At 43.9% G+C, this 27,902-nt stretch overlaps 1 protein-coding gene across 3 annotated transcripts in view; it reads right to left on the reverse strand.

Moving 5' to 3' along the window:
* Positions 1-360: 360 nt before the first annotated feature.
* SLC18A2 (solute carrier family 18 member A2) overlaps positions 361-27,902 on the reverse strand; it is a 105,174-nt gene continuing 77,632 nt past the window's right edge. For all 3 annotated transcript variants that reach the window (XM_068255271.1, XM_068255270.1, XM_068255272.1), the window contains exons 10-16: positions 26,406-26,501; positions 17,044-17,122; positions 11,612-11,663; positions 9,361-9,424; positions 7,517-7,636; positions 7,143-7,276; positions 361-1,700 (exon numbers count right to left, since the gene is read on the reverse strand). In XM_068255271.1, the coding sequence (XP_068111372.1) occupies positions 1,596-1,700; positions 7,143-7,276; positions 7,517-7,636; positions 9,361-9,424; positions 11,612-11,663; positions 17,044-17,122; positions 26,406-26,501 (650 nt within the window). In that variant the 3' untranslated portion in view covers positions 361-1,595. The remainder of the gene's footprint in view (positions 1,701-7,142; positions 7,277-7,516; positions 7,637-9,360; positions 9,425-11,611; positions 11,664-17,043; positions 17,123-26,405; positions 26,502-27,902) is intronic.

Genomic DNA, 27,902 nt, shown 5'->3' on the forward strand with positions numbered 1-27,902 from the left:
GATCCAGAGGCTTCTCCCTACTGAGGTAAGTATCCCTCAGAGGGTTTTTTTTTTTTGTTACATGTTTTCTTTAACCTCCTGCCGCCCACGTCACGCCAGTAGGCGTGGCCGCGGCGGCAGCCCCAGGACCGCCTAACGCCAATTGGCGTAAAGTCCTGGGGCTCTGTTTAGCATGAGATCGCGCGCATGGTGCGCGCGCATCTCATGCTCGGAGGGCGGAGCTCCGCCCCGCCTTCAGTCTCCGAGCGGCTATTGCCGCTCGGGAGACTGTTAGACGGCGATCACGCCGTCCATTTACTAGGTGCAGCGCACTGGGGACAGCCGTGTGACACGGCTGTCCCCATGGGGGACAAGAGAGCGATCGGCTCTCATAGGCAGAAGCCTATGACAGCCGATCGCTATAATTGGCTGGCTGTGGGGAGGGAGTGAAGGGTCTTAAAGAAACAGGGGTTTTTAAACTAAAAAGACAAACAATAATATTTATTTAAAAAAAAATAAACATGGGGGGAGCGATCAGACCCCACCAACAGAGAGCTCTGTTGGTGGGGAGAAAAGGGGGGGGGATCACTTGTGTGCTGTGTTGTGCGGCCCTGCAGCTTTGCCTTAAAGCTGCAGTGGCCAATTTTGCTAAAAATGGCCTGGTCACTAGGGGGGTTTAGCCCTGCAGTCCTCAAGTGGTTAAAGAGAACCCAAGCCAAGGTTCAGGTTAAGAAACCGAAGCAGAGGAGGCTTCCCGTGTCCTGCTTGCCAGGACTTTCCAGAAGATGCGGGCCATGCTCCATTCATGCTGTAGTTTGGTTGTGCCAGAACAGTCGCACGGGGCTGCTCATGCACAAGCGTGGCCATACTCGCACATGCTCAGTACTGCCACACTTGTACTTGACTAGGTGCACAGCTCCGATCTCCAACCTGACAAGCCATTGTCTGATTTCTTTGGGATGGGGTCCGTGCTCGGCAACGGGAGACTAGAGAAGGGCATAGGAAGCCTCTACAGGATGTAGAGGGTTTCCTCTTCCTTAAGTATGTGTTTCTCATCCCAAAATTTGTCTTGGAAAAACTTTAAAATCAACAATCTAGGCAGCATTTCTAAAATGTTAGCAAAGGCACCATCCATATTCTTCTCATTTCAGGTTTCCTTGAAGTTCCATATAATTGGACCCCAGCTACTGGTCTGTTTTGAAAAGCCAAATCCTTGATGGGCTATACCATAAGGGGCCTAGACGTCCTTTCTCTGTACGCATCATAGGGGAATGGATCCAAATGTACACAGACTAGAACAAATTCATAGAACGATAACCGCCCACCCTCTGAATATAACCTGCAGTCTGCTTATTATTACAGGCTGCCTTGACTCGATAGCTTTGCTGTCACTTTGATTGCAAGAAGCATTCCCTCTGCAGCCCCCTGTGATGTAATAAATACCCCTCAGCACTTCTTAGTCTTACCCCCCGGTGTGTGCGCAGCCCTTCATGCGATGAGACGCTGCTCCGCTGGGACACAACACGAGACCTTTGGCTTGTTACTATGTCACGGATAGACCAAAGATACGACATTGAAATGTAAAAATAACTAGCGCATGAATGCAGAGTCCAGACTCATTCACTACTCTCCGTCTCCTCATCAGCGGCATTATAGGACTGCGTGCTGTTCTGCATGTACATCCGCTTCTTTACCGGGCACTTCGGCTCCATCAGGATTGCCTGCAGAGACATACAAATTTCATGTACTGAGGGAGGAGAGTGCCCCATGGGAGCATCTGGGCAAACACTAAAATACTTCAGCATAAGTACAGTACTGCAGTATATAAAGTAGTAGGCGACCTAAGCCTGTTTAAAAACGGGCCCTAAGTCAGTCCTCGCCGCAGCATCACAGCGCGCACGCACGTCACGCGCCCCCGCCGTGCAGTCTTGCAACGCACACACGCCCGCCTGGGCAGCCCGCTTTCTTGCCCTGTCCCTGCGTCCTGTCCCAACAGCTGTCAGTGCTTGACATGCGCAGTAGCGCAAAAGCACAGACACAGGGACACTTGTACTTTATTAGGTAGGATAGATAATGTACATGTGGCAGAGTTTGTAATCCAGCAGCAAAATAGTTACAGGCAGCTTTTCCTCTATCTATGCCTGACACTTATCTACCCTCTACCTATGCCGAACGCTAACCTACTCCATACCAGTGAGCCAGCACTAACCTACTCCCTACCTTCCCCAAACACTAACCTACTCTATACCTGTGCCTAGCACTAACCTGCTTCCTACCTGTGACCCAGCACTAACCTACTCCCTACCATACCTAACACTAACCTATTCTATGCCTAATGCTAACCTGCTCCCTACCCATGCCTAACACTAACCTGCTCCCTACCCATGCCCAGCACTAACCTGCTCCCTACCCCTGACCCAGCATTAACCAGCTACCTACCCATGCCTAACACTAACCTACTACTCCCTACCCATGCCTAACACTAGCCTACCCCCTACCCATGCCTAACACTAGCCTGCTCCCTACCCATGCCTAACACTAACCTACTCCCTACCAATGCCTAGCACTAGCCTACCCCCCTACCCATGCCTAACACTAGCCTGCTCTCTACCCATGCCCAGCACTAACCTACTCCCTACCTTCCCCAAACACTAACCTACTCTATACCTGTGCCTAGCACTAACCTGCTTCCTACCTGTGACCCAGCACTAACCTACTCCCTACCATACCTAACACTAACCTATTCTATGCCTAATGCTAACCTGCTCCCTACCCATGCCTAACACTAACCTGCTCCCTACCCATGCCCAGCACTAACCTGCTCCCTACCCCTGACCCAGCATTAACCAGCTACCTACCCATGCCTAACACTAACCTACTACTCCCTACCCATGCCTAACACTAGCCTACCCCCTACCCATGCCTAACACTAACCTACTCCCTACCAATGCCTAGCACTAGCCTACCCCCCTACCCATGCCTAACACTAGCCTGCTCTCTACCCATGCCCAGCACTAACCTTCTCCCTTTTTGTGCCTAACACAAGCCTACTCCCTACCCATGCCTAATACTAACACCTGAAGTCCCCACCGCTACCCGAATTCCACTGCCTGTACCTGAAGTCAACGCTGTAACCTGCTAGTTGGAGTTTGGCTATACAATAGCTCAACTCCAGCCCGTAGCTACTGGTGCAGTCCCTGCTGCTAGCCAGAGATCAGCTATATAATAGCCAACTCCAGCGCCCAAAATAGATGGCAAATTACATTGTGGCCTAAGGCAATACCTATTATCTGAGGCGTGCCTCATGCCCAATTTAACGTGTTCCAGTGTTGCCAGCTCAGGGTCTGTAGTGAGCTTTAAGAGCTGGGAAACTGCAATTGAGCCCTTCATCCCTCCCTTATTACCAGTCCCCCTACTGTGCAGCAGCTGCTTGAGAGAGACACATCAATGTATAACCAGTGTATAGAGTCAAGCAGACCTTCAGCATGTCGGCCCTTAAACAGGGGATTAGTGCTGTCATTCTGTAGTAATGCCATTAAACCCTTTGCCTATATAAACAGACCATGTGTGTTTAATGATTGATCTAAATAATACATTGGTTTGATGGAAGTGTCAGCTTCTTGGATAATTTCCCCACTTGGCAAGGTCAGGTCAAGGGATCTCCTGTACCCACCAGCAGAGTGCATGGTGCTGTGCAAGCCACCTCTTTTGCAAGGCACTGCTACTGACGGCTATTGAAAACTGTTATACAAGTTGGGGGGAACCTGGAGCAGTAGAAAGTGGGAGCTACAGCAGTGCAAATGAAATTAGATTGATATACCATAGTTATGGATAGTTTACCACATTTAATCCAAAGCGGTATTGTCACCATAAAAATTTCAACAGCAACTGGTCTGAGTGTATTAAAGAGAACCCGAGGTGGCATTTCATTACGTTAGTGGGGCACAGAGGCTGGTTGGGCACACTAACACCAGCCTTTGTTGCCCCATCGTGTGCCTTAAAGACCCCCCTGCTCGCCTCTATAGCTCCCGTAGTGCTGGCGACACGCAGCGCGTCGCCAGCACAATATTTACCTAAGCGCTGTCTGTCAGAGCTGCTCCCCCGCCTCCTCCGCATTGCCGCTACCCGCCCGCATCCCTTCCCTCCAGCTGATAGGAGGGAAGGGACGCGGGTGGGTAGCGGCGATGCGGGGGTGCGGCGCTGATAGACAGCGCTAGGGTAAACATTGTGCTGGCGACGCGCTGCGTGTCGCAAGCACTACGGGAGCTATAGCGGCGAGCAGGGGGGTCTTTGAGGCACACGATGGGGCAACAGAGGCTGGTGTTAGTGTGCACAACCAGCCTCTGTGCCCCACTAACGTAATGAAATGCCACCTCGGGTTCTCTTTAAGTGATAAAGATGCTAATCCTGCATTCAAAACTTTTTCTGCTGTTATGGTTTGGAGTTATCACATACCTTAGGAGCACTGGCCCTTTAATAACCATTGCCATTCAGTTGCATGCTGGGGGGTTCTTTTTATCTATAATATATTCCTGCTCTTCCCTTTTATTTCCCTGGCTAGCTGAAACATGATCCTCTGCTCACTTGTGTTTACAAGCAAGGCTGAGGTGACTCAGTGATTGGAGGAGAAAAGAAAAAAATGTTAAGGGAAGAAATTACATCAGTATTTAGCCTCAAACTGTGGGCAAAAAACATGGTTCCCACCAGGAAGAGAATTCTCTTCATTTACTATATAAAATTCACTGAAATGAAAACGTGGACCATACAATACAAGTGTTGTGTAAGTAAATCAAGTATTTATCTACTATATGTGTTTTTTCCCCCTGGCATAGTATGGCTGATCCTCCTGCTTTAAGGGTTTCAGCATCAAAATAGAACTGGGGGTCATCAAAGTACAGGCCCCTTGCAGGATATGGTGATATTTTTACAGAGCACCGAAGGATGTTCCAGACGGCACTTAATACATCCTGCAGTTTGTTGTGGTGCTGAGTGTGCAGCTCCACTGTTAGAATGATGCAGCAGGTGTATTGACCTGTACAACGCCACTAGTGACGGTCATGTCTAGGAGAACTTATGGAGAAGCATGAGATTTGCTAGTCATGATCATGTGCTAACACAGGATGTTATCCCCGTAAAATCTATCAGTTGATCAAACAAATCACCTGCTTCTCCATGAGTTCTCCTAGGCATGACCATCAGTGCAGCTATCTATCTATCTATCCATACTATCATTATGTCGCGGACAACTGCTCACTCTGCTGCCGCTGAAATTCATGGCGGCGTTACAGACCATTCCCGTAGCAACTCGGAGGGACACACAATTCGAAAAAAATCACTAAAATCAAAATGTGGACAGTGCAATACATATGTAATGTAAGTAGAGCAAGTATTTATCTACTTATACTGTAGGTGTGGGGTTTTTTTCTGAGATAGTATGGCTAACAGCTCCTCTTTAAAGAGACACTGTAACATCAAAAAGATCCCCTGGGGGGTACTCACCTCGGGTGAGGGGAGCCTCGGGATCCTAATGAGGCTTCCCACGCCATCCTCTGTCCCACGGGGGTCTCGCTGCAGCCCTCCGAACAGCCGGCGACAGACCTGACTGTCAATTCAATATTTACCTTAGCAGGCTCCAGCGGGGGCGCTGTGGCTGCTTTCGGCTCCGAAGCCCATCTCAGTCGGGTCTGCTCTACTGCGCAGGCGCCGGAGACTTGCGCCTGCGCAGTAGAGCAGACCCGATGGCGATCGGGTATTTCTGCCTACTTCGGAGCCGCCAGAGCGCCTGTGCAGGAGCTGGGAAGGTAAATATTGACGTCATCTTGTACAGAGGGCTGCAGCGAGACCCCTGAGGGAAGGAGGACGGCGTGGAAGCTTCATTAGGATCCTGAGGCTTCCCCCACCCGAGGTGAGTTCCCCCAGGGGACGTTTTGACGTTACAGATTCTCTTTAAGGTCCCTCGTTGTCCTCTGCATCCCCTCAGTTGTTCTGCTGTCACCTCAATTTAAGTCCGTCTTAGTTGTGTACTACGACGCATGTGCTGTCCCGGCTCAGTTGTGCTTCCATACCTGGTAGCTCTCTGCACGTGCTGTTCGTAAAATACTTGTAACGATGCATGCAGAGACCGTAAGCAAAATTGACCTTTTTTTTTCCCACCCGGTTTAGGTGTACATTAAAAGAAACCTGAATTGACAGGAATGTGAAGGCTGCCATCCTCATACTCTGATAAACAATGCCAGTTGGGCCTGACTGATGCTCTGCTTCTAATACTGTAATGGTGCCCATACATCAAACGATGTATGGGCAGATCAACCAAGAGAAAGATCTCTGAACAGAGAGTGATCTGTTGGGCGACATAAACCGCAGGCAGATTCCCGATCAATTTCAGCATGAAATCTTTTGGGAATCAGCGTAGTGACGCCGCCTTGCTGCCCCCTTAGTGTAAAATTGCCCCACCTTCTCTTCGCTCTTTCTACATGCACAGACCCCATATGGTTGCCGGCTTAAACATGGGCATGTGTGTCACATTTTAGACTGGGGTGACAGCACTGGGGGTGCCATCCAGGCAACTGGTATTTTTCTTTTTTTAATACTGTATATACTCGAGTATAAGTCTAGAAATTTAGGTCTGATTCGCTGAATAAAAGTATAGGGGTCGACTTCTACACGAGTCACAGGCAATACTGAGCACATCAAGTAATGTGTGTACTAATAGTGACAATCCCATTTGCAGCAATTTACCCTGTGGCAAGTGTTACTTTGAGAAAAGGAAATGCCAAGAAAACACAGGTCTAAAAGTCCTGGCCACAACGATTAACAAGGAAAGGGGCGGGGGAAAATACTGGTCTTCAGGAAGGGGAGTGAATAATTGCAGCACTTAGGAGCCTGGAGAAGGTATTGGCTGCACTTAATGGACAGGAGAGGTTAATGGCTGCAATACCTCTCCCAAGTGCAGCCCATAAGTTTGCTGGGTATACTTATACTTGAGTCAATAAAAAAATTCCAGCTCAAGAGGGTTGAATATTGAAGTCTACTTATACACGAGGTCGACTTGCATTCAAGTTATACAGCAATAAGGGGATGAAGATGGCAGCCCCTGTAGATTTCATTTTTAGGTTCCATTTCCATAGTTTGATGTACCTTGTCGTAAAAGATGTTTGACTTACCATTTTCTCTTCTCTGGCTGGAGGACTTCTGAGGAACAAACATAGCGGAGAAAAGACTATATCTACAATTCCAATAATGGTCATCAGCCATGGGAATCCAATGGATTTGGCTATAGCTCCTCCAGCAGAAGGTCCTGTAAAGATAGATGAAGAAAGCTCAGCATACAGGATAACTATTAATATTCCTGATGTAGACCCTGGGCAGCCTCGTATACATCCAGTTGTCATCTTCCTGTGGGAACATCAACACCTGTGCACAATCACAGCTTGCTGGCTGTTTGCTGTGTAAATATCTGATGAGGATAAGACACAATTGCCGAGGTTTAGTCACCGATGGCGAGTGCCAGAGACGTCTCTTATTATAGAAGTCTTACCTAACGCAAAGCCCATACAAAAGGCCACATCTGCTATGGCGTAAACGCTGCCGTACACTGAGACGTGTCGTAGATCCACAAGATAGCCCATGATTGGCATCATCGATGAGTCCACCATCCCTAGAGGAAAGAGAAACAAACCCAGCTGTAGCAAACATCAGTTTCTCCCAAGCACATTGAACACTGCCAAGCGAGTTATTCTACTCAGCCATGCGAACTCTGTATTAATCACTTTATAACCAGAAACCGTAGACTTTGTGATCAGGGTTGATTCTATGTAATTTCTGGATGGTTAAAGAGGAATGCCTTTCTTGAAATGGAACTCTAGCAAGATTATATTTTTTTCCACTTCGGCTAGACGCAGGGGAGTCAATCTTAAATGCAACGTGGGAGGAAATTGGGACCAAGACGCGGGCCAACCTCAATGTCTTGTTGCCTCCTTCCTCTAAAGTTTCCTGGAATTTAGTGACACCCCCTCCCTCATACAGTTCCCTGGTGTCTAGTGGCCCCCCTCCCTCATACAGTTCCCTGGTGTCTAGTGGCATACGAGAGGTATCGGCGCAGGAGACTTGGGCGCAGGATACAGCCGGTATATGGCTGATCCTGCTGTTGCACAAGTTCCTGGCTGTATTAAAAACTATTCCCCCTCCAGGCCGCCATGGATGGTGGGGAATTATTGTGTTTTCAAAGTAACTTCAGCTCTGTCATCTGACAGCGCCAGAGTACTCCCTGTGCGCCGCTATAGCCATACTTCCTATTACGGCCTAAGGTGGCGCCGCCTGCGCCCAAGCCTTCTGCACTGGATTAACAGTGTTCGGTCCAGTGGTCCTCCCTCCCATATACAGTTCCCTGGTGTCTAGTGATCCTCCCTCCCCTATACAGTTCCCTGGTGTCTAGTGGTCCTCCCTCCCCTATACAGTTACCTGGTCTCTAAATGTCCCCTTCCCTTCCTATACAGTTCCCTGGTGTCTAGTGCTTTCCCCCATCGGGCTTCCCAGGTGTCTTGTGCTTTCCCCCTCCCCCATTGGGCTTCCCAGGTGTCTAGTGGGCCCCTTCCTCACTGCCCTATATAGTTGCCTGGTGTCTAGTGGTCCCCCTCCCTCCCCATACAGATTCCAGGGCCCATATGCAATTCCCTTTTTCTCACAAGTTTTCTCCTCTGAGATAATTTTTCATCTTCTTTTTAAAGTAACTTTTCAGCCTTTTTCAATTCAAAAAGTTGGTGAAAAAGTACTATCAAAATTATTTTGAGCATTTTCTTGCAGGACGTTGCTTTAGAATGCATTTTATTGACAAATTTGAAAATATCACCTAGGAGAAAACTTAGGAGAAAAAGTGAATTGCATCTGGGCCAGGGTGTCTAGTGGTCCCCTTCCCTCCCCTATACAGTTCCCTGATATCTACTAGTGGTCACCCTCCCAACCGTGTTGTGGAACTCTCCCCACAGGGTTCCAATGGTGCAGCGGTCAGCAAGCTCTTCAAAAGTGCTTATAGTAGTCATTAACCCTTACTGTGAGGGACCCTGTACCTAGGACAGGAATTCAGGAAAACTCTACCCTTCCCCCACCCTATAAAAAACTAGGCAGAACATGGTATGTTTCTAGTCCAACCTAACAAGTTATGCATTATTTCTTCAAACTGATAGAATTGCCTTTGGTACTGATTTTAAATGAACACACTTTTCATTTTCTAGCTCTTAGTCAAAAACAGAAAAAAGTAGGAAAGTGTCATGTAGTGTTTGCAGTATGGATGGAAGTTACAAATGGTAAATATAAGGAAGGAACATCCTGTGGATTCTGATCAGTGGCATATATAACAATCATTCTGTGGCTCATAGCACTTACCAATGGCAAATCCCACGCCGAAATTAGGTGCTATTAATCCATAGATGTTTTTGGCAAATGGCACCTGTGTGTGAAGACAGAATTCAGAGTTATAGAGAAGTACTGAACTGTGTACTGTGGGGAAAAACAGGCGTGTCTATAACCCTTTCATTCAAGCTTTTGTTTTAACCTTTTAACTGCCAATTTAAAGCAAACCTGAAGTAAAAAAAAAAACAACTTGTGATATAATTGATTGTAGGTGTAGTACGAATAAGGAATAGAACATTAGTAGCAAAGAAAAGTATCATTTCTATTTTTAGTTATATAGGGTTTTTTTTTTATAACGTATCATACTGTCGCAATTTTATAACCACACTGTGTCTTTTAAGCTATAAAACAAAGCAGAAATAACGACACTTTGAACTTTCCTGCAGTAAAACCTTATCTCAAGCTGCCTCTCACTGTTTCCTGGCTGTTTTAAGCCTGGTACACACCATGCAATTTCCCATCAGATAGATACGTCGAACAGATAATACTATTCATGTACTGGAAAACAATTTGGGACTTTTCTTTGCTGCTAATGTTCTATTTCTTAGCTGTGCTACACATACAATTAATTATTTCATAGCTTTATTTTTGCTTCAGGTTGGTATTTGCTTCAGGCTGTTTTTTTTTTTTTTTTATTTATTTTTTACTTCTCCTTTTTTCTTGCTGCTAAGTGGCTCTTATGATACCCACACATGGTACAATAAAAATGAAAATCTGCCAGGATATCACACACTGAAGTGTGGTATAATAGCAGTTATAATGCTCAAGCCACTGTTTAGGAATTCCAGCAATAAAACAGAATTCAGAAATGGGCAGTGCAGTAACCACTAGAGGGCAGGAGAGATGCCTATTAATGACTGCACAAGCCTAAAGCTCCATGTACACGGAGCAATCCGGCGGCTCGATTAGCTGCCGGATCGCCTCTTCCGCATCCCCGCCGCGACCCCGCCCGTGCGTCGGATTCGATCCGCCCTCGTCCCCGCCGGCGCCGCTTATCTTCCGCTCGATTCCCTGCTATTGTCCCCTCATGGGGAACGAGCAGGGAATCGGTGGTGGGGAGATCCGTCCTGTCGGATCTGATAAGCCAAATCGCCGCCGGATCGCTACGTGTAGACGTAGCTTAAGTCAACTGATTTCCAATCATGTGACCACACAGGCTTTCCGAGTCTACTCGCCAGCGGTGGGGTAGCACTGAGCTATAACCAAGAGAGAACTCGTACAGGGTGTGTAAAAGGTTAAAATTTATGAATTTAAGCATCATACACATAAACTTGTACTGCTTGGTATCTGTGCACCGAGACTTCTGCTCTATAGGGAAAGCAACAGTCGTTGGCCAGGAGATTCCAACCTAGTGGAAAAGTTTTACCTTAAGTGTAAAAGTTTTAGTTTGCACTGGATTTTTTCTAATAGATCCAGTTCATTGATCTTTCACAGCATCTAATTTATTAACTTGTAGGAAAATCCCACTTGGCATTAACAAAAAAAAAAAAAAAATCTGTATGAAAGTTAATACATACACTAAAGGTGGCCACACACCATACAATTAAAAGATCTAATTTTACAACAACTTGATAATTAGCATTGGTTGTCCCGAAAAATGTACAGCTTTTTTTTCCCTGTTTTTATTTGATAAAAGATCGGGACTGTTCAATTTTTCTGATCAATTTTTATCAAAATTGAATGGTGTGTGTGGTAGATTGTCAATTACTTGCTGTACAGACCCAAGTAATTTTTTGTTTTCAAACATTTGTTTCATAATTGGGGAAAATTGAACATGTGTGTGGTACAGAGGTCAGATTTTCGAAATTATGAAATCAGAAAAAATTGATTGCAATTCTTGAATTGAAAAGGTATTTAAAAAAATGTATGGTGTGTGGCCCCGTGGGTTCACACATAAAAAGGTGTCCTGTCTTGTTAGTTTTTGACAGTTGGCATTAGTTTTGTATGAGTTTTTTAATGGCTTGCTTCACACATAAACCTGTACATTTCCAGTCCTGTCAGTTTTGTATGGGTTCACGCAATGGACAGAGTGCAAACAGACTTTGTGAACATAGGAAAGCATAGACCCGTTCTGTATGTCTGTTGGTCTGCTGCAGACTTGGTATTAAGAGTCCCTAATTCATTGGCCGATTACCATTTATCCTTACATCATACAGAGAACAACTTAGTGGATTTGTATTTTTGTTAACACATTTCTCTTTTTTTTTTTATATCTGGCACTTACACAAATGATGCTTATTCCCACCAGCACCATCCCGATGAAGGCACAGAGCCACCTGGAGAGAGATGGTACAAATGTTACTGTCATAAAACACGCACAGGCGCCCCCGGCCTGACATGGGAAGAAATGAGATTTAAAGGCGACCTGAACTCTTGCACAGGACACAATGAATAGCATCAATATATTTGGGTTTGCACTTTTTTGCAGGATAAAAAGAGACAAAAACCTTAAATGTCCATTTTGGGGTAATCCGCTTTACCCACAATAGACTCCTTATTTATGTAGAAAGGACCATAGAAAACAAGCAAAACTACACGGTCATGTGGTACAAAAAATCTCAAAAATCTTTATTCAATGTCAAAAAGTAGTTCCACAAAAACAGCTCTGTAAGAGGCTCCTTGTTTCAATAGAAAGTATCCATAAAGACAGGGAATTATCAGTCACAAAAGACAGAAAAGGCTTTGATACATTCAGTTTAGGCAACGACACGCTCGTTTCGGGTGTAAATAATCCCTTCGTCAGGCCACTGTATAAAGCACAACCTATGAACCCTGTGGACATAACATGGCAGGAGCATCAATGTGCTTGAATGTATCAAAGCCTGTACGGTCTTTTGTGACTGATAATTCCCTGTCTTTATTGATACTTTCTATTGAAACAAGGAGCCTCTTACAGAGCTGTTTTTTTATGGAACTACGTTTTGATATTGAATAAAGATTTTTGAGATTTTTTGTACCACATGACTGTGTAGTTTTGCTTGTTTTCTACGGTCCTTTCTACATAAATACGTGACACAAGGAAAACAGAGAGAAATGCACCATGTATGTATTTAGAGAGAAGAGTCTAATTCCCCACATCTTAAAGTAACCACAAGTGTAAATTGATCTTTCAGCTGTGTCAGCACAGAAATTCAGCAGACAGATAATATGTAAACATTACTTTATCATGGAGGCATGAAAGATTGTACAATAATCTTACGTTCCATTTATGGTGGAGGCATGAGATATTATGTGATAATCTGACGTTACATTTATGGTGGAGGCATGAAAGATTGTACAATAATCTTACGTTCCATTTATGGTGGAGGCATGAAAGATTATGTGATAATCTGACGTTCCATTTATGGTGGAGGCATGAAATATTATGTGATAATCTGACTTTCCATGTATGGTGGAGGCATAAGATATTATGTGATAATCTGACGTTCCATTTATGGTGGAGGCATGAAATATTATGTGATAATCTGACGTTCCATTTATGGTGGAGGCATAAGATATTATGTGATAATCTGACGTTCCATTTATGGTGCAGGCATGAGATATTATGTGATAATCTGACATTACATTTATGGTGGAGGCATGAGAGATTATGTGATAATCTGACATTACATTTATGGAGGAGGCATAAAAGACTGTACAATAATCTTACGTTCTATTTATGGTGGAGGCATGAAAGATTATGTGATAATCTGACGTTCCATTTATGGTGGAGGCATGAGATATTATGTGATAATCTGACTTTCCATTTATGGTGGCGGCATGAAATATTATGTGATAATCTGACGTTCCATTTATGGGGGAGGCATGAAATATTATGTGATAATCTGACGTTCCATTTATGGTGGAGGCATAAGATATTATGTGATAATCTGACGTTCCATTTATGGTGGAGGCATGAGATATTATGTGATAATCTGACATTACATTTATGGTGGAGGCATGAGAGATTATGTGATAATCTGACATTACATTTATGGAGGAGGCATAAAAGACTGTACAATAATCTTACGTTCTATTTATGGTGGAGGCATGAAAGATTATGTGATAATCTGACTTTCCATTTATGGTGGCGGCATGAAATATTATGTGATAATCTGACGTTCCATTTATGGTGGAGGCATAAAATATTATGTGATAATCTGACGTTCCATTTATGGTGGAGGCATGAGATATTATGTGATAATCTGACGTTACATTTATGGTGGAGGCATGAGAGATTATGTGATAATCTGACATTACATTTATGGAGGAGGCATAAAAGACTGTACAATAATCTGACGTTCCATTTATGGTGGAGGCATAAAATATTATGTGATAATCTGACGTTACATTTATGGTGGAGGCATGAGATATTATGTGATAATCTGACGTTACATTTATGGTGGAGGCATGAGATATTATGTGATAATCTGCCGTTCCATTTATGGTGGAGGCATGAAATATTATGTGATAATCTGACGTTACATTTATGGTGGAGGCATGAGATATTATGTGATAATCTAACGTTACATTTATGGTGGAGGCATGGAAGAGTGCACGATAATCTGAGGTTACATTTATGGTGGAGGCATGAAAGATTGTATGATAATCTGACGTTACATATGTGGTGGAGGCATGAGAGATTGTGATAATCTGACGTTACATTTATAGAGGAGGCATGAAAGATTGTACAATAATCTTACGTTCCATTTATGGTGGAGGCATGAAAGATTATGTGATAATCTGACGTTACATTTATGGTGGAGGCATGAGATATTATGTGATAATCTGACGTTACATTTATGGTGGAGGCGTGAGAGATTATGTGATAATCTAACGTTACATTTATGGTGGAGGCATGAGATATTATGTGATAATCTGACGTTACATTTATGGTGGAGGCGTGAGATATTATGTGATAATCTAACGTTACATTTATGGTGGAGGCATGAGATATTATGTGATAATCTGACGTTACATTTATGGTGGAGGCGTGAGAGATTATGTGATAATCTAACGTTACATTTATGGTGGAGGCATGAGATATTATGTGATAATCTGACGTTACATTTATGGTGGAGGCGTGAGAGATTATGTGATAATCTGACATTACATTTATGGTGGAGGCATGAGATATTATGTGATAATCTGACATTACATTTATGGAGGAGGCATGAAAGATTGTACAATAATCTTACGTTCCATTATGGTGGAGGCATGAAAGATTATGTGATAATCTGTTGTTACATTTATGGTGGAGGCATGAGAGATTGTTCGATAATCTGACGTTACATTTATGGTGGAGGCATGAAAGATTGCACGATAATCTGACATTACATTTATGGTGGAGGCATGAGAGATTATGTAATAAAATAATGTTGCATTTATGGTGAAAGCATGAGAGATTGTTCGATAATCTGACGTTACATTTATGGTGGAGGCATGAGAGATTATGTGATAATCTGACGTTACATTTATGGAGGAGGCATGGAAGATTGTATGATAATCTGGCGTCACATTTATGATGGAGGCATGAAAGATTGTACGATAATCTGACGTTACATTTATGGTGGAGGCATGAGAGATTATGTGATAATCTGACATTACGTGCACGGTGGAGGCATGAAAGATTGTATGATAATCTGACGTTACATTTATGGTGGAGGCATGAGAGATTATGTGATAATCTGACATTACGTGCACGGTGGAGGCATGAAAGATTGTATGATAATCTGACATTACATTTATGGTGGAGGCATGGAAGATTGTATGATAATCTGACGTTACATTTATGGTGGAGGCATGGAAGATTGTTCGATAATCTGACGTTACATTTATGGTGGAGGCATGAGAGATTATGTGATAATCTGACGTTACATTTATGGAGGAGGCATGGAAGATTGTATGATAATCTGGCGTCACATTTATGATGGAGGCATGAAAGATTGTACGATAATCTGACGTTACATTTATGGTGGAGGCATGAGAGATTATGTGATAATCTGACATTACGTGCACGGTGGAGGCATGAAAGATTGTATGATAATCTGACGTTACATTTATGGTGGAGGCATGGAAGATTGTATGATAATCTGACGTTACATTTATGGTGGAGGCATGGAAGATTGTTCGATAATCTGACGTTACATTTATGGTGGAGGCATGAGAGATTATGTGATAATCTGACATTACGTGCACGGTGGAGGCATGAAAGATTGTATGATAATCTGATGTTACATTTATGGTGGAGGCATGAGAGATTATGTGATAATCTGACGTTACATTTATGGAGGAGGCATGGAAGATTGTATGATAATCTGGCGTCACATTTATGATGGAGGCATGAAAGATTGTACGATAATCTGACGTTACATTTATGGTGGAGGCATGAGAGATTATGTGATAATCTGACATTACGTGCACGGTGGAGGCATGAAAGATTGTATGATAATCTGACGTTACATTTATGGTGGAGGCATGGAAGATTGTATGATAATCTGACGTTACATTTATGGTGGAGGCATGGAAGATTGTTCGATAATCTGACGTTACATTTATGGTGGAGGCATGAGAGATTATGTGATAATCTGACATTACGTGCACGGTGGAGGCATGAAAGATTGTATGATAATCTGACGTTACATTTATGGTGGAGGCATGGAAGATTGTATGATAATCTGACGTTACATTTATGGTGGAGGCATGGAAGATTGTTCGATAATCTGACGTTACATTTATGGTGGAGGCATGAGAGATTATGTGATAATCTGACATTACGTGCACGGTGGAGGCATGAAAGATTGTATGATAATCTGACGTTACATTTATGGTGGAGGCATGGAAGATTGTTCGATAATCTGACGTTACATTTATGGTGGAGGCATGAGAGATTATGTGATAATCTGACATTACGTGCACGGTGGAGGCATGAAAGATTGTATGATAATCTGACGTTACATTTATGGAGGAGGCATGGAAGATTGTATGATAATCTGGCGTCACATTTATGCTGGAGGCATGAGAGATTGTTCGATAATCTGACATTACATTTATGGTGGAGGCATGGAAGATTGTATGATAATCTGACGTTACATTTATGCTGGAGGCATGGAAGATTGTATGATAATCTGACGTTACATTTATGGTGGAGGCATGGAAGATTGTACGATAATCTGACATTACAAAGGATCTGAAGTAGCGGCTTTGTTGATGAGAGCGGGAGAGAGTCTCACCTCTGTGCTGAAGAGGATGATTGGACTGCCTGTTGGCGGCGAGTCACGCAATCTGTCCTGTTAGCAGCACTTAGCAGAGAGTAAACAGATTTCCTTAGACGCAAACAGTGCTAATTCCAGATGCCATTTGTGATTATAGATCAGGGTTGGCCGTATAACATCCTGAATTGCAAAACACTTTACTTGTCAAATGCCTGATTGTTTATTTTGTGCCTCGGATCAATACGCCTGTGATTACGCGAGCCGCCTCACACTGAGCAGCCATCGATTGTGTGTCCTTTCTCTCTGTTAACCCTTGTTAGCCTGGAAGACTGAACACGGCGTAATAAAGTGAAAGAGGTGACACAGGCGATAAATACGAAGGGACAGCGAATGCGCTTTATTCTTACCATGATTAGATCTACAGCAGACAGCCGTACACAGCTAATGAAAGAGACTGGCTTACCTCCCTATCCTATGAGCCAGGGGCCCGAAGATATTGGTTCCGATGAGATAAGAGACACTGGCCGGGAGGAAGGCCACACCTGCGGAGAGACAAGATCTTTTATCAGCATCAGTGAAACATCCGCGGAAAGGTTTAATATCCGCCATGTCTTATCAGGAGCATCAGCACCTAGCGAGAGCGGAGTCCGAGCTTCTAGGAGCTTTATTACATCCCCAGAACCATCCATCTCATTGATGTTTATTCAGTAACTGATGCACCTAGCGCCGTCCATCACTCCTGTCTGCGGGACTCTAACCTGGTTGAGAGCTTCGGACTGCTGCACTGTCTTATGTAAAAAGAAGACTTTACTGTGCAAATGGTAGTTGTTTAAAGTTCCTGGCTGTAGATGTACCTATACACAAATATAATAACTTAGATTGCGCTGTCCAGTGTATTTAAAAGTGCAAAGATTGGGTAACTGGGGCGACTAAGCAACCTCAGAGTAAATGCAGCACGGTGGCGTAGTGGATAGCACCCTCACCTTGCAGCGCTGGGTACCTGGTTCGAATACCGGCCTGGACACTATCTGCATGGATTTTCTATGTTATCCCCATGTCTGGGTGTGTTTTCTCCATGCACTCTGGTTTCCTCCCATATCACAAAAATATACATAAAAGTTATTTGGCCCCAGACTATGATACAAACACTACACGATGCATACACACGTCTATGGTAGGGATTAGATTGTGAGCCCTTCTGAGGAACAGTTAGTGACAAGACAATATACTCTGTACAGCACTGAGGAAGATGTTGGCGCTATATAAATACTATATAATAAATAAGTGCAGGCCCAATATACAGTGGCTTGCAAAAGTATTCGGCACCCTTGAAGTTTTCCACATTTTGTCATATTACTGCCACAAACATGCATCAATTTTATTGGAATGCCACGTGAAAGACCAATACAAAGTGGTGTACATGTGAGAAGTGGAACGAAAATCATACATGATTCCAAACATTTTTTACAAATCAATAACTGCAAAGTGGTGTGTGCATAATTATTCAGCCCCCTTTGGTCTGAGTGCAGTCAGTTGCCCATAGACATTGCCTGATGAGTGCCAATAACTAAATAGAGTGCACCTGTGTGTCAGTACAAATACAGCTGCTCTGTGATGGCCTCAGAGGTTGTCTAAGAGAATATCGGGAGCAACAACACCATGAAGTCCAAAGAACACACCAGACAGGTCAGGGATAAAGTTATTGAGAAATTTAAAGCTAGCTTAGGCTACAAAAAGATTTCCAAAGCCTTGAACATCTCACGGAGCACTGTTCAAGCGATCATTCAGAAATGGAAGGAGTATGGCACAACTGTAAACCTACCCAGACAAGGCCATCCACCTAAACTAACAGGCCGAACAAGGAGAGCGCTGATCAGAAATGCAGTCAAGAGGCCCATGGTGACTCTGGACGAGCTGCAGAGATCTACAGCTCAGGTGGAATCTGTCCATAGGACAACTATTAGTCATGCACTGCACAAAGAAAGCCATTGTTAACAGAAGAAAGCCATTGTTAACAGAAAAGCATAAAAAGGCCCGTTTGCAGTTTGCCACAAGCCATGTGGGGACACAGCAAACATGTGGAATAAGGTGCTCTGGTCAGATGAGACCAAAATTGAACTTTTTGGCCAAAATGCAAAACTCCGTGTGGCGGAAAACTAACACTGCACATCACTCAGAATGCACCATCTCCACTGTCAAAAATGGTGGTGGCAGCATCATGCTCTGGGGGACAGCTTCTCTTCAACAGGGACAGGGAAGCTGGTCAGAGTTGATGGGAAGATGGATGGAGCCAAATACAGGGCAATCTTGGAAGAAAACCTCTTGGAGTCTGCAAAAGACTTTAGACTGGGGCGGAGGTTCACCTTCCAGCAGGACAATGACCCTAAACATAAAGCCAGGGCAACAATGGATTGGTTTAAAACAAAACCTATTCATGTGTTAGAATGGCCCAGTCAAAGTCCAGATCTAAATCCAATCGAGAATTTGTGGCAAGATCTGAAAACTGCTGTTCACAAACGCTGTCCATCTAATCTGACTGAGCTGGAGCACTTTTGCAAAGAAGAATGGTCTCTAGATGTGCAAAGCTGGTAGAGACATACCCTAAAAGACTGGCAGCTGTAATTGCAGCAAAAGGTGGTTCTGCAAAGTATTGACTCAGGGGGCTGAATAATTACTCACACCCCACTTTGCAGTTATTGATTTGTAAAAAATGTTTGGAATCATGTACGATTTTCATTCCACTTCTCACGTGTACGCCACGTTGTATTGGTCTTTCACATGGAATTCCAATAAAATTGATTCATGTTTGTGGCAGTGATGTGACAAAATGTGGAAAACTTCAAGGGGGCCGAATACTTTTGCAAGCCACTGTACATATATATATAACTATATCCACATACATTATAAGCGCAACGGGCATTCTTCCAATTGAAGAAGAGCACATTGGCTTCAACTCACTTAAAGGAGTTATCAGGGGCTCTGTGAAGCTGGCCCCCCCTACAATCAACACTAATACAAATTCCACCATGTTTGGTAAGTGCTATGTTTGTGCTCATTTGTGCTGCAAAAATTATGATTTGTGCTGATTTCATTTCATTTGCTTTCATCCAAAACCATACCATCACCCAGCCCCCATACAACAACCCACAGACATGAAACTATATGGGTATGGGTGGGTAGAGCTGTGCATGTGCTCATTTGTGCTGCAAAAATCATCTTTTTATCTTTTATAGTTTTTGAGATATTCACGTTTTTATAAAGGTCAAAAGTTCACTCAGGCTCACTCAGTCTTTGCAATGTTGTAGGGGGGCTAAATGAACTTTTGACCTTTTTAAAAATGTGAATATCTCAAAAACTATAAAAGATAGAAAGATGATTTTTGCAGCATAAATGAGCACATGCACAGCTCTAAACACCCATACCCATATAGTTTCATGTCGGTGATGACTTCAGGCCGACCTGTACTGCGCCACGTGGACCGGAGCGTATTGCGCAGACGCAGAACTTCTGCCCCTGCGCAGTCTGCTCCGATCCACGTGGCGGTGATTGACATCGCCGCTCGCGCAGGCGCAGTGCAGGCCGACCTCCAGGTCAGCCTAACGTCATCGCCGGGAACCAGGAGGCAGTGGCGGCGAACGGCTGACAGTGGAGCTGCGGTGAGGGACATGCTGGGAGCTTGGGGCTGGAGGAAGCCCAGGGTAAGTAGCACTTATTTTCATTAAACATCCTGATAACTCCTTTAAGACATGTTCAGTTAAAAAATAAAGGAAAAAAAAAAAATAAGCAGCTCCCATTGGCTTACATTGATAGGCAAGGTCAGAAGCCAATGAAAGCGGCTCCTGACCGGCTCACAGGAGCTCTGTCGCTATATAGACGGCAGAGTGGGTGACTGAGGTTCCCAGTGTGCGTCATAACCATTTGACACCATTTGTCATCAACATTGTGTTTTTTCCTTTCAGAATTACTTAAACAATATAAAGATAATCACACATTCAGACACAGAATTTAAATAATCACTTTTGCTTAATGAGTGTCAATTAGTAAGACTGTTGCCTGGAGTAAGGATGGCCTTCCATGGATCGATTTTTTTTCTGTTCAGTTTCTGGCCAATTCAGTCACTGAATCTGTCGGACATTTATTGCCTCAATGTATTGAATCCATTATATGCAGTTTATCAATAGAAAGAATGATTTGACATTATGATAGATTTCAGTGAGTGAGCAGGGCATGGGCAGCGGAGGGTCGATGGCAGCATAGCATGGCACTGCATTGAGCAATACAATGCTTGCAGTTGGACTGCTGCCTGTTGGAATTGCTCAGTCTCAATGGATTTCAGGAGAAATCTGTGTAGGGTAGGAAATGATCACTATTCTACATTCCAAACTGGATAGGGAGGGACTGATTGTTTTTGCATATTGGGCCATAATTGACAATGTATGATTAGCTGAAGTGGTTTATCAGTTCATACACTAATCAGCGAAAAAGGAATGACCACAGGATGGAGACGTGCACCCTGACCGGGGCATGTTGGATAGATATCAGAGACTTGTCTGCTTACCAAACTACATTTGAAACTCTGTCTCAACCAACCGACTACTAGACATGAGTCCACAAATATTCTGAACCCTATAAAAGAAATGGCAATACTGCTATTTACCATTAAATTATCTGAATCGTGAAGAAGAGCCCAAAGTCCAGGTATCCTTCTCTCTTCCCCATACTTGTAACCCTCACTCTCTACTCCATATATTCTCACTTTCTTTTCCATCTCATATATTGCTGATGGGATTGGCCAATTTAAAGGACACCTGAGGTGAAAATAAACGAATGAAATAAACAATTGTATATATCCTCCTTCTCCTAAAAATCAGTTTGTAAAATATTCCACAGTTTTATTTTATATTTAAATCTACTTTTTAAGTTTTTACTGTTTTATTGTTTTTGCTCAATGACACATTAATTGAAGTATGCCAGAGCCAAAATCAAATCTATGAACTATTGACCCTTGTTATCTCTTTCCTGCTCTCAGAAGCCATTTTCTGCTAGGAAAATGTTTTATAGTTTTAATTTCTTATCAGTGAGGGTCACACTGTTGTCTGACCCCGTCCTGACTCAGACAGGAAGTGCCACTTACATGCCTGATGTTTAACTCTTTCAGGCAGAGAAAGAAAAGGAACACAGCCTAGTTATTTGTGTGCTTGGCACTTTACATACACATGCCTCATGCACATGTCACCTCGGGTATCCTTTAAACAAATGCCATTGTTAAAAATGTAAACACTACATAAGTATTGTGTGTAAAAAAAGAAAAAAATGATTTGAAATAGTGTAAGTCAAAGATTGCATTTTTTCAGCAATAGCAGCTCAATTAGCACCACAGCCACAGTAAAGCACAACGTTCTGGCATGCAGGCCTTTGTCACGCTGATTGCCTTTGCACCGTAGAGGGTCCAGGTGCTGACTGGTTGACACCCTGGTGCAAAATTATCATTCGCAGTTTGAGCGATTGGCTAATCAGCCCACATTGTTAGCCACTGGTCAGTGACATGAATAATACCGGTTATCTCATTACAATGGCTCTTGTTGAAGGGTAAGATATATAAGCAGCACATGGTCCATCATCTCTGGAAGGCAGCATATTAAAAGCAGGGAAACTGGTGATGGATCTGAGACATTTTGTGGGACCGCAAGCTTTGGGGGTCTCCGTGCTGGTATGGCCGGAGGAAGGAGGATGGGGGAAGCCTCTGGAGGATATAGAGGCTTCTCTCCCAAGGTAAGAATTTAAAATGTTTGTTTGCAAACCTCATAGGTTTGCTTTAAATGGAACCTTAAGTGATGGGAAAAAAAAGAGTTGAACTTATCTGGGGCTTCTACCAGCCCCCTGCAGACGCACTGTACCTGCGCCGGGACAAACCGATCCTCCGGTCCTCTGCAGCAAGCTAGTTTTGTTTCAGGTGGCTGGCCAGTCAGCCACTGCGCTTGCGGTGAGTGACGGCGAGGGCACAGGACGTCTGCAGGGGGTGGTAGAAGCCCCAGGTAAGTTAAACTTTTTTATTTTAATATCAGTTAAAGTGGATCCAAGATAAACTTTTGCTCTTTGCATAATTGTGTTCCTTTCATATAGTTTATACGGCATTTAATTCTCAAGCCAAATACTTTTTTTGTTTTGTTTTAGTACTCTAATTCCCTATTAACTAAACAAGCCTTACGCACAGCTCATTTTGTGCCTTGGCACTGTAGCAAGGGCTTATGGGAGCTCAGTCTGGGCAGGAGAAGGTTACTAGCCATTGATTTCAAAGGCAGAGGGGAGGAGGAGAGGGGACTGAATTTACACACAGGCAAGCTGATAGCATCTCCAGCCATCAGCCTGTGACAATGTGACAAACAGAACATGGCTGCTGTCATTGTATCACAGGAATAAATAATCATAAACTTTCAAAGCTGTTTGCAGCTAGATTTGCTGTGTAATCTAAACTTTAGATAAGATCTATAGACATGTTACTTGTTATAGATAGTTTTTCATCTCGGATCTGCTTTAAGGTTCCCTTTAAAGGCAGAAAAAATATAAGTTAGATATTCACTTATGGAGAGGGAATGCTCTGTTCTCCTGCTGTAATTCGCAGTCTGGCAACCGCAGGAGCCCCGAACTACCGTTACACAGGGCGCACAGCATAGCATTACTGCTGTGACGGCACTGAAATGAACTGATCTCTCTCTCTCTCTCTCTCTCTCTCTCTCTCTCTATATATATATATATATATATATATATATATATATATATATATATATGTATACTGTGTGTGTATATATATATATATATATGCTCACATCGTGCTGCATGGCGAGAGGGGGGGGGGGTCTGTACTGGCGGCCCCTCTGGCTGATGAGTCTCCTACTCTCCATTTCACATTCTGCTCTGGAGGAGCGAGCACGATATGTGCGCTCAGCTCTGACAACATCCCTCTGTCCGCTTCCATTTCAGTGCTTGTGCTAATACCGCTCCTATTTATATATACATCTGTCAGTGTTGTGTGTTCATCTGTACGTTACATGTGCTTTCTAAGAACTCGTGTCTATATGAGAGAGAGAGAGAGAGAGAGGACTGCTGGAGCTTACATGATGCCCTCAAAATAGAAACCTACCTAACAATCTGAACACATACAGATATCTACAGTAAATGTCTTTCCAGCAGAAGAGGACCGTAAACCTACCATCCTGTTTACCAAAATAAATAAAGCTTTGTGCTAGACAGCGGTGTAACTACAATTCATGACCCCTCCCCCCCTCAGCGAAACTTTGATGCCCCCCCCCCCCCCCCCCCCCCAATGTTCACCCCCGTTCCCTAGCCTCCCCTTGGTGACCCTCACGGCCTTGGGGTCCATCTCACAAGGGTCATAAAACAGGTGTAGCCACAAAACCACTGATCTGACGGACAGTCCCCTGTATCGGAGGAAGGAAAGGTTAGTAGTTGGGGGCCAACCTGCGATCCTAGGGGCTGCTCTTCTCTAGTTACCCCCCCTGGTGCTAGAACATTGTTTCTCAACCCTTCATTGGTAGGGACTTTTGAAACTGCACACTTGCAAAGTACTCTCTGATATGGAAAAGATTATCTCAGGTTCCCCTTGACACAGATATGTTTCAAACGTAGCAAATGGTAATTGTTTCTAAACTGTTTCCAAGTATTTACTATTGATTTTAAAGGACCACTCCAACTAAAAAGTAAGTAGTTAAAATCTGACAGAACCAAAAGGTTTTCAACTAGTCGATCTCCTCATGGGGGATTCTCTGGGGTTTCTTTGTTTTCAAAAATATTTCCTGGATGGCAGTTTACCTGCCAAAATAGTGAGATACCAGCCAGCCTCCCCACTCACTTGCACACTATTTTGTCAGACTTCGTAACTGCCATTGAGGAAATGCTTCTGAAAACAACGAAAACCATGAGAATCCCCCATGAGGAGATGGACTAGTCCAAAACCTGTAGGTTCTGTCAATTTTAACTGCTTACTTTATTTCGCTGGATTGGGTTTTTAATTAGCTAAAATACCAATTTCATGTTGTTTACTTGAGCCTTATCATTTTTCAAAACTCTATTTGGGCTTGATACAATTTTATTAACCTTCTGCTGCCCGCGTCACGACAATGGGCGTGGCCGCTGCGGCAGCCCCAGGACCACCTAACGCCGATTGGCGTAAAGTCCTGGGGCTGTAATTTGCATGAGATCGTGCGCACGCTGCGCGCGCATCTCATGCTCGGAGGGCGTAGCTCCGCCCCCTCTTCAGTCTCCGAGCGGCTATTGCCGCTCAGGAGACTGTTAGACGGCGTGATCGCCGTCTATTTACACTGTGCAGCTCTGCGATCAGCAGCAGCGCTGCACTGGGGACAGACAAGAGAGCGATCGGCTCTCATAGGCAGAAGCCTATGACAGCCGATCGCCGTAATTGGCTGGCTGGGGGGAGGGAGGGAGGGGAAACACTTTTAAAAAAAAATCACTGACAATAATATTTATTTAAAAAAAAACAAAACTTAAGGGGAGCGATCAGACCCCACCAACAGAGAGCTCCTTAAAGCTGCAGTGGCCAATTTTACTAAAAATGGCCTGGTCACTAGGGGGGTTTAGCCCTGCAGTCCTCAAGTGGTTAAGTACATCAATTTTAGAGTCTAAACCAGGCATGGGCAAACTTGGCCCTCCAGCTGTTAAGAAACTACAAGTCCCACAATGCATTGCAGGAGTCTGACAGCCACAGTCATGATTCATGGAGGCAAATGCATTGTGGGACTTGTAGTTCCGTAACAGCTGGAGGGCCGAGTTTGCCCATGCCTGGTCTAGACCCATTAGAAGTATCTATTCGGTTACATGTACCCCACACTGAGAACTTAGATGCTAGAATACGCTTAATGCAAACAATTGCTGGGCTTCTGTTGATTTCAGCAACAAATTATAGATACATACAGTAGAAATGTATAATCCATCTGTTTCAAAATGGCTTAACTAATGCACTTCTTTTTGATTAAAAGGATTCTGCATGTTACTTAGCTGATCATGTGACTATACTCAGATACCGCAGTCAGCAAGTGTTCCTCACGGCAGAGGCTGCTATAAGGTATGCTTTAGGCATTTCATCTGTAATTGCATTTGTAAGAGCATTCATGAGGCATTTGGGTCACCTAGTCCAGTGTTTCTCAACATTTTATAAGTGTGTACCCCTTTTAAAACCCTGTACTCATCGAGTACCCCCTATCATAGTAAACATGATCACAAGTACCCCTTGACAAATATATATTTAATCGTAGTACATGATAATTGGTTCTAAACAATGTGCAAGCATTTATTATTGCTTTTGATTTGCTAAAATACTAATTTGGTGTTGTTTAAATAAGAATTATAATTTTCTAAATCTCTAAATTTGTTATTCTTGGTTAAGTATATCAAGCCCAAGTACCCCCTGGAACCCATCAGAAGTACCCCCTGGGGTACGCGTACCGCATGTTGAGAACCTAGGACCTAGTCACTGGCTGCTAGTTTCTGAATACAGAGACTCAGCTCTCAGACAGTAGATTCAGTACACTAAGGTGGGTGGGGCAGAGACTCATCTCACTGTTTTGACTTTGCTCAATCAGACATGGGTCTCCCATACAGGAAGTGTAGAAATGTGGCAACTCACCAGGTATAGTTTACATTTCTTTTATGACATGTTGTTATTACTATGTCCAATCTGTCCTAAACAAAGAATTGTCTATGGCAGGATGCCAGTGCCAGGTCTACTCACATCTAGTGTGTATCTTTTGGTTCATAAAAATGGTAAGCGACTTCATCAAGTGTTCTTACCTAGCTGCCATTTCCGTGAGCACATGGTCTCCATCATCCAGATCGGCAGGGCCGGTTCCAGCATGGCAATGGCCATATTGGCAAAGCAGATGGATCCTGTAACCAAAACAAAGGAAACTATGACCCATACCTCAAAATATGGTATTTCCTACCATCTCACTCCTTCTCTGCCATACCCTGCCAGTTATGTGTAACAATAGATCAGTCCCTCCTCCAACCATCTCTCCAATCTTGTGCCCCATGTGAGAGCTTAGCAGGCAGGATCCTGGCTGACCCCAGTTATTCAGATGATTGTCACTATTGGCTCAATTAAAACGTTTCTTCAGAAGAAGAGGCTAGAGCCCGGTACACACATCCAATTTTGATTTGCCAATGATTGATCAATTTTACCACCTCCATGTAGTATGAGGGCCAACAGATTTTGAATACTATAAATAGATTGTGTAGGTAAGCTCCCACCAGGGCTGTAACTAGAGGGTAGCAGCCTCTGTGTTCGTAAGGGGGCCCCGAGCTTGTGGGGGCCCCAACTACTAACCTTCCCTTCCCAGGTGTTTTTGTGGCCACACTTGTTACAGGTGTGAAGATCATGGTGGCCACGCTTGTTACAGGTGTGAAGATCATGGTGGCTACACTTGTTACAGCCGGTGTGAAGATCATGGTGGCCACACTCGTTACAGGTGTGAAGATCATGGTGGCCACACTTGTTACAGGTGTGAAGATCATGGTGGCCACACTTGTTACAGGTGTGAAGATCATGGTGGCCACACTTGTTACAGGTGTGAAGATCATGGTGGCCACACTTGTTACAGGTGTGAAGATCATGGTGGCCACACTTGTTACAGGTGTGAAGATCATGGTGGCCACGCTTGTTACAGGTGTGAAGATCATGGTGGCCACGCTTGTTACAGGTGTGAAGATCATGGTGGCCACACTTGTTACAGCCGGTGTGAAGATCATGGTGGCCACACTCGTTACAGGTGTGAAGATCATGGTGGCCACACTTGTTACAGGTGTGAAGATCATGGTGGCCACACTTGTTACAGGTGTGAAGATCATGGTGGCCACACTTGTTGCAGTTGTGAAGATCATGGTGGCCACACTTGTTACAGGTGTGAAGATCATGGTGGCTACGCTTGTTACAGGTGTGAAGATCATGGTGGCCACACTTGTTGCAGTTGTGAAGATCATGGTGGCCACGCTTGTTACAGGTGTGAAGATCATGGTGGCCACACTCGTTACAGGTGTGAAGATCATGGTGGCCACACTTGTTACAGGTGTGAAGATCATGGTGGCCACACTTGTTACAGGTGTGAAGATCATGGTGGCCACACTTGTTACAGGTGTGAAGATCATGGTGGCCACACTTGTTGCAGGTGTGATGATCATGGTGGCCACACTTGTTACAGGTGTGAAGATCATGGTGGCCACACTTGTTGCAGTTGTGAAGATCATGGTGGCCACACTCGTTACAGGTGTGAAGATCATGGTGGCCACACT

The sequence above is a fragment of the Hyperolius riggenbachi genome, chromosome 10, assembly GCF_040937935.1.
Source record: "Hyperolius riggenbachi isolate aHypRig1 chromosome 10, aHypRig1.pri, whole genome shotgun sequence".
NCBI classification, from domain to species: domain Eukaryota; kingdom Metazoa; phylum Chordata; class Amphibia; order Anura; family Hyperoliidae; genus Hyperolius; species Hyperolius riggenbachi.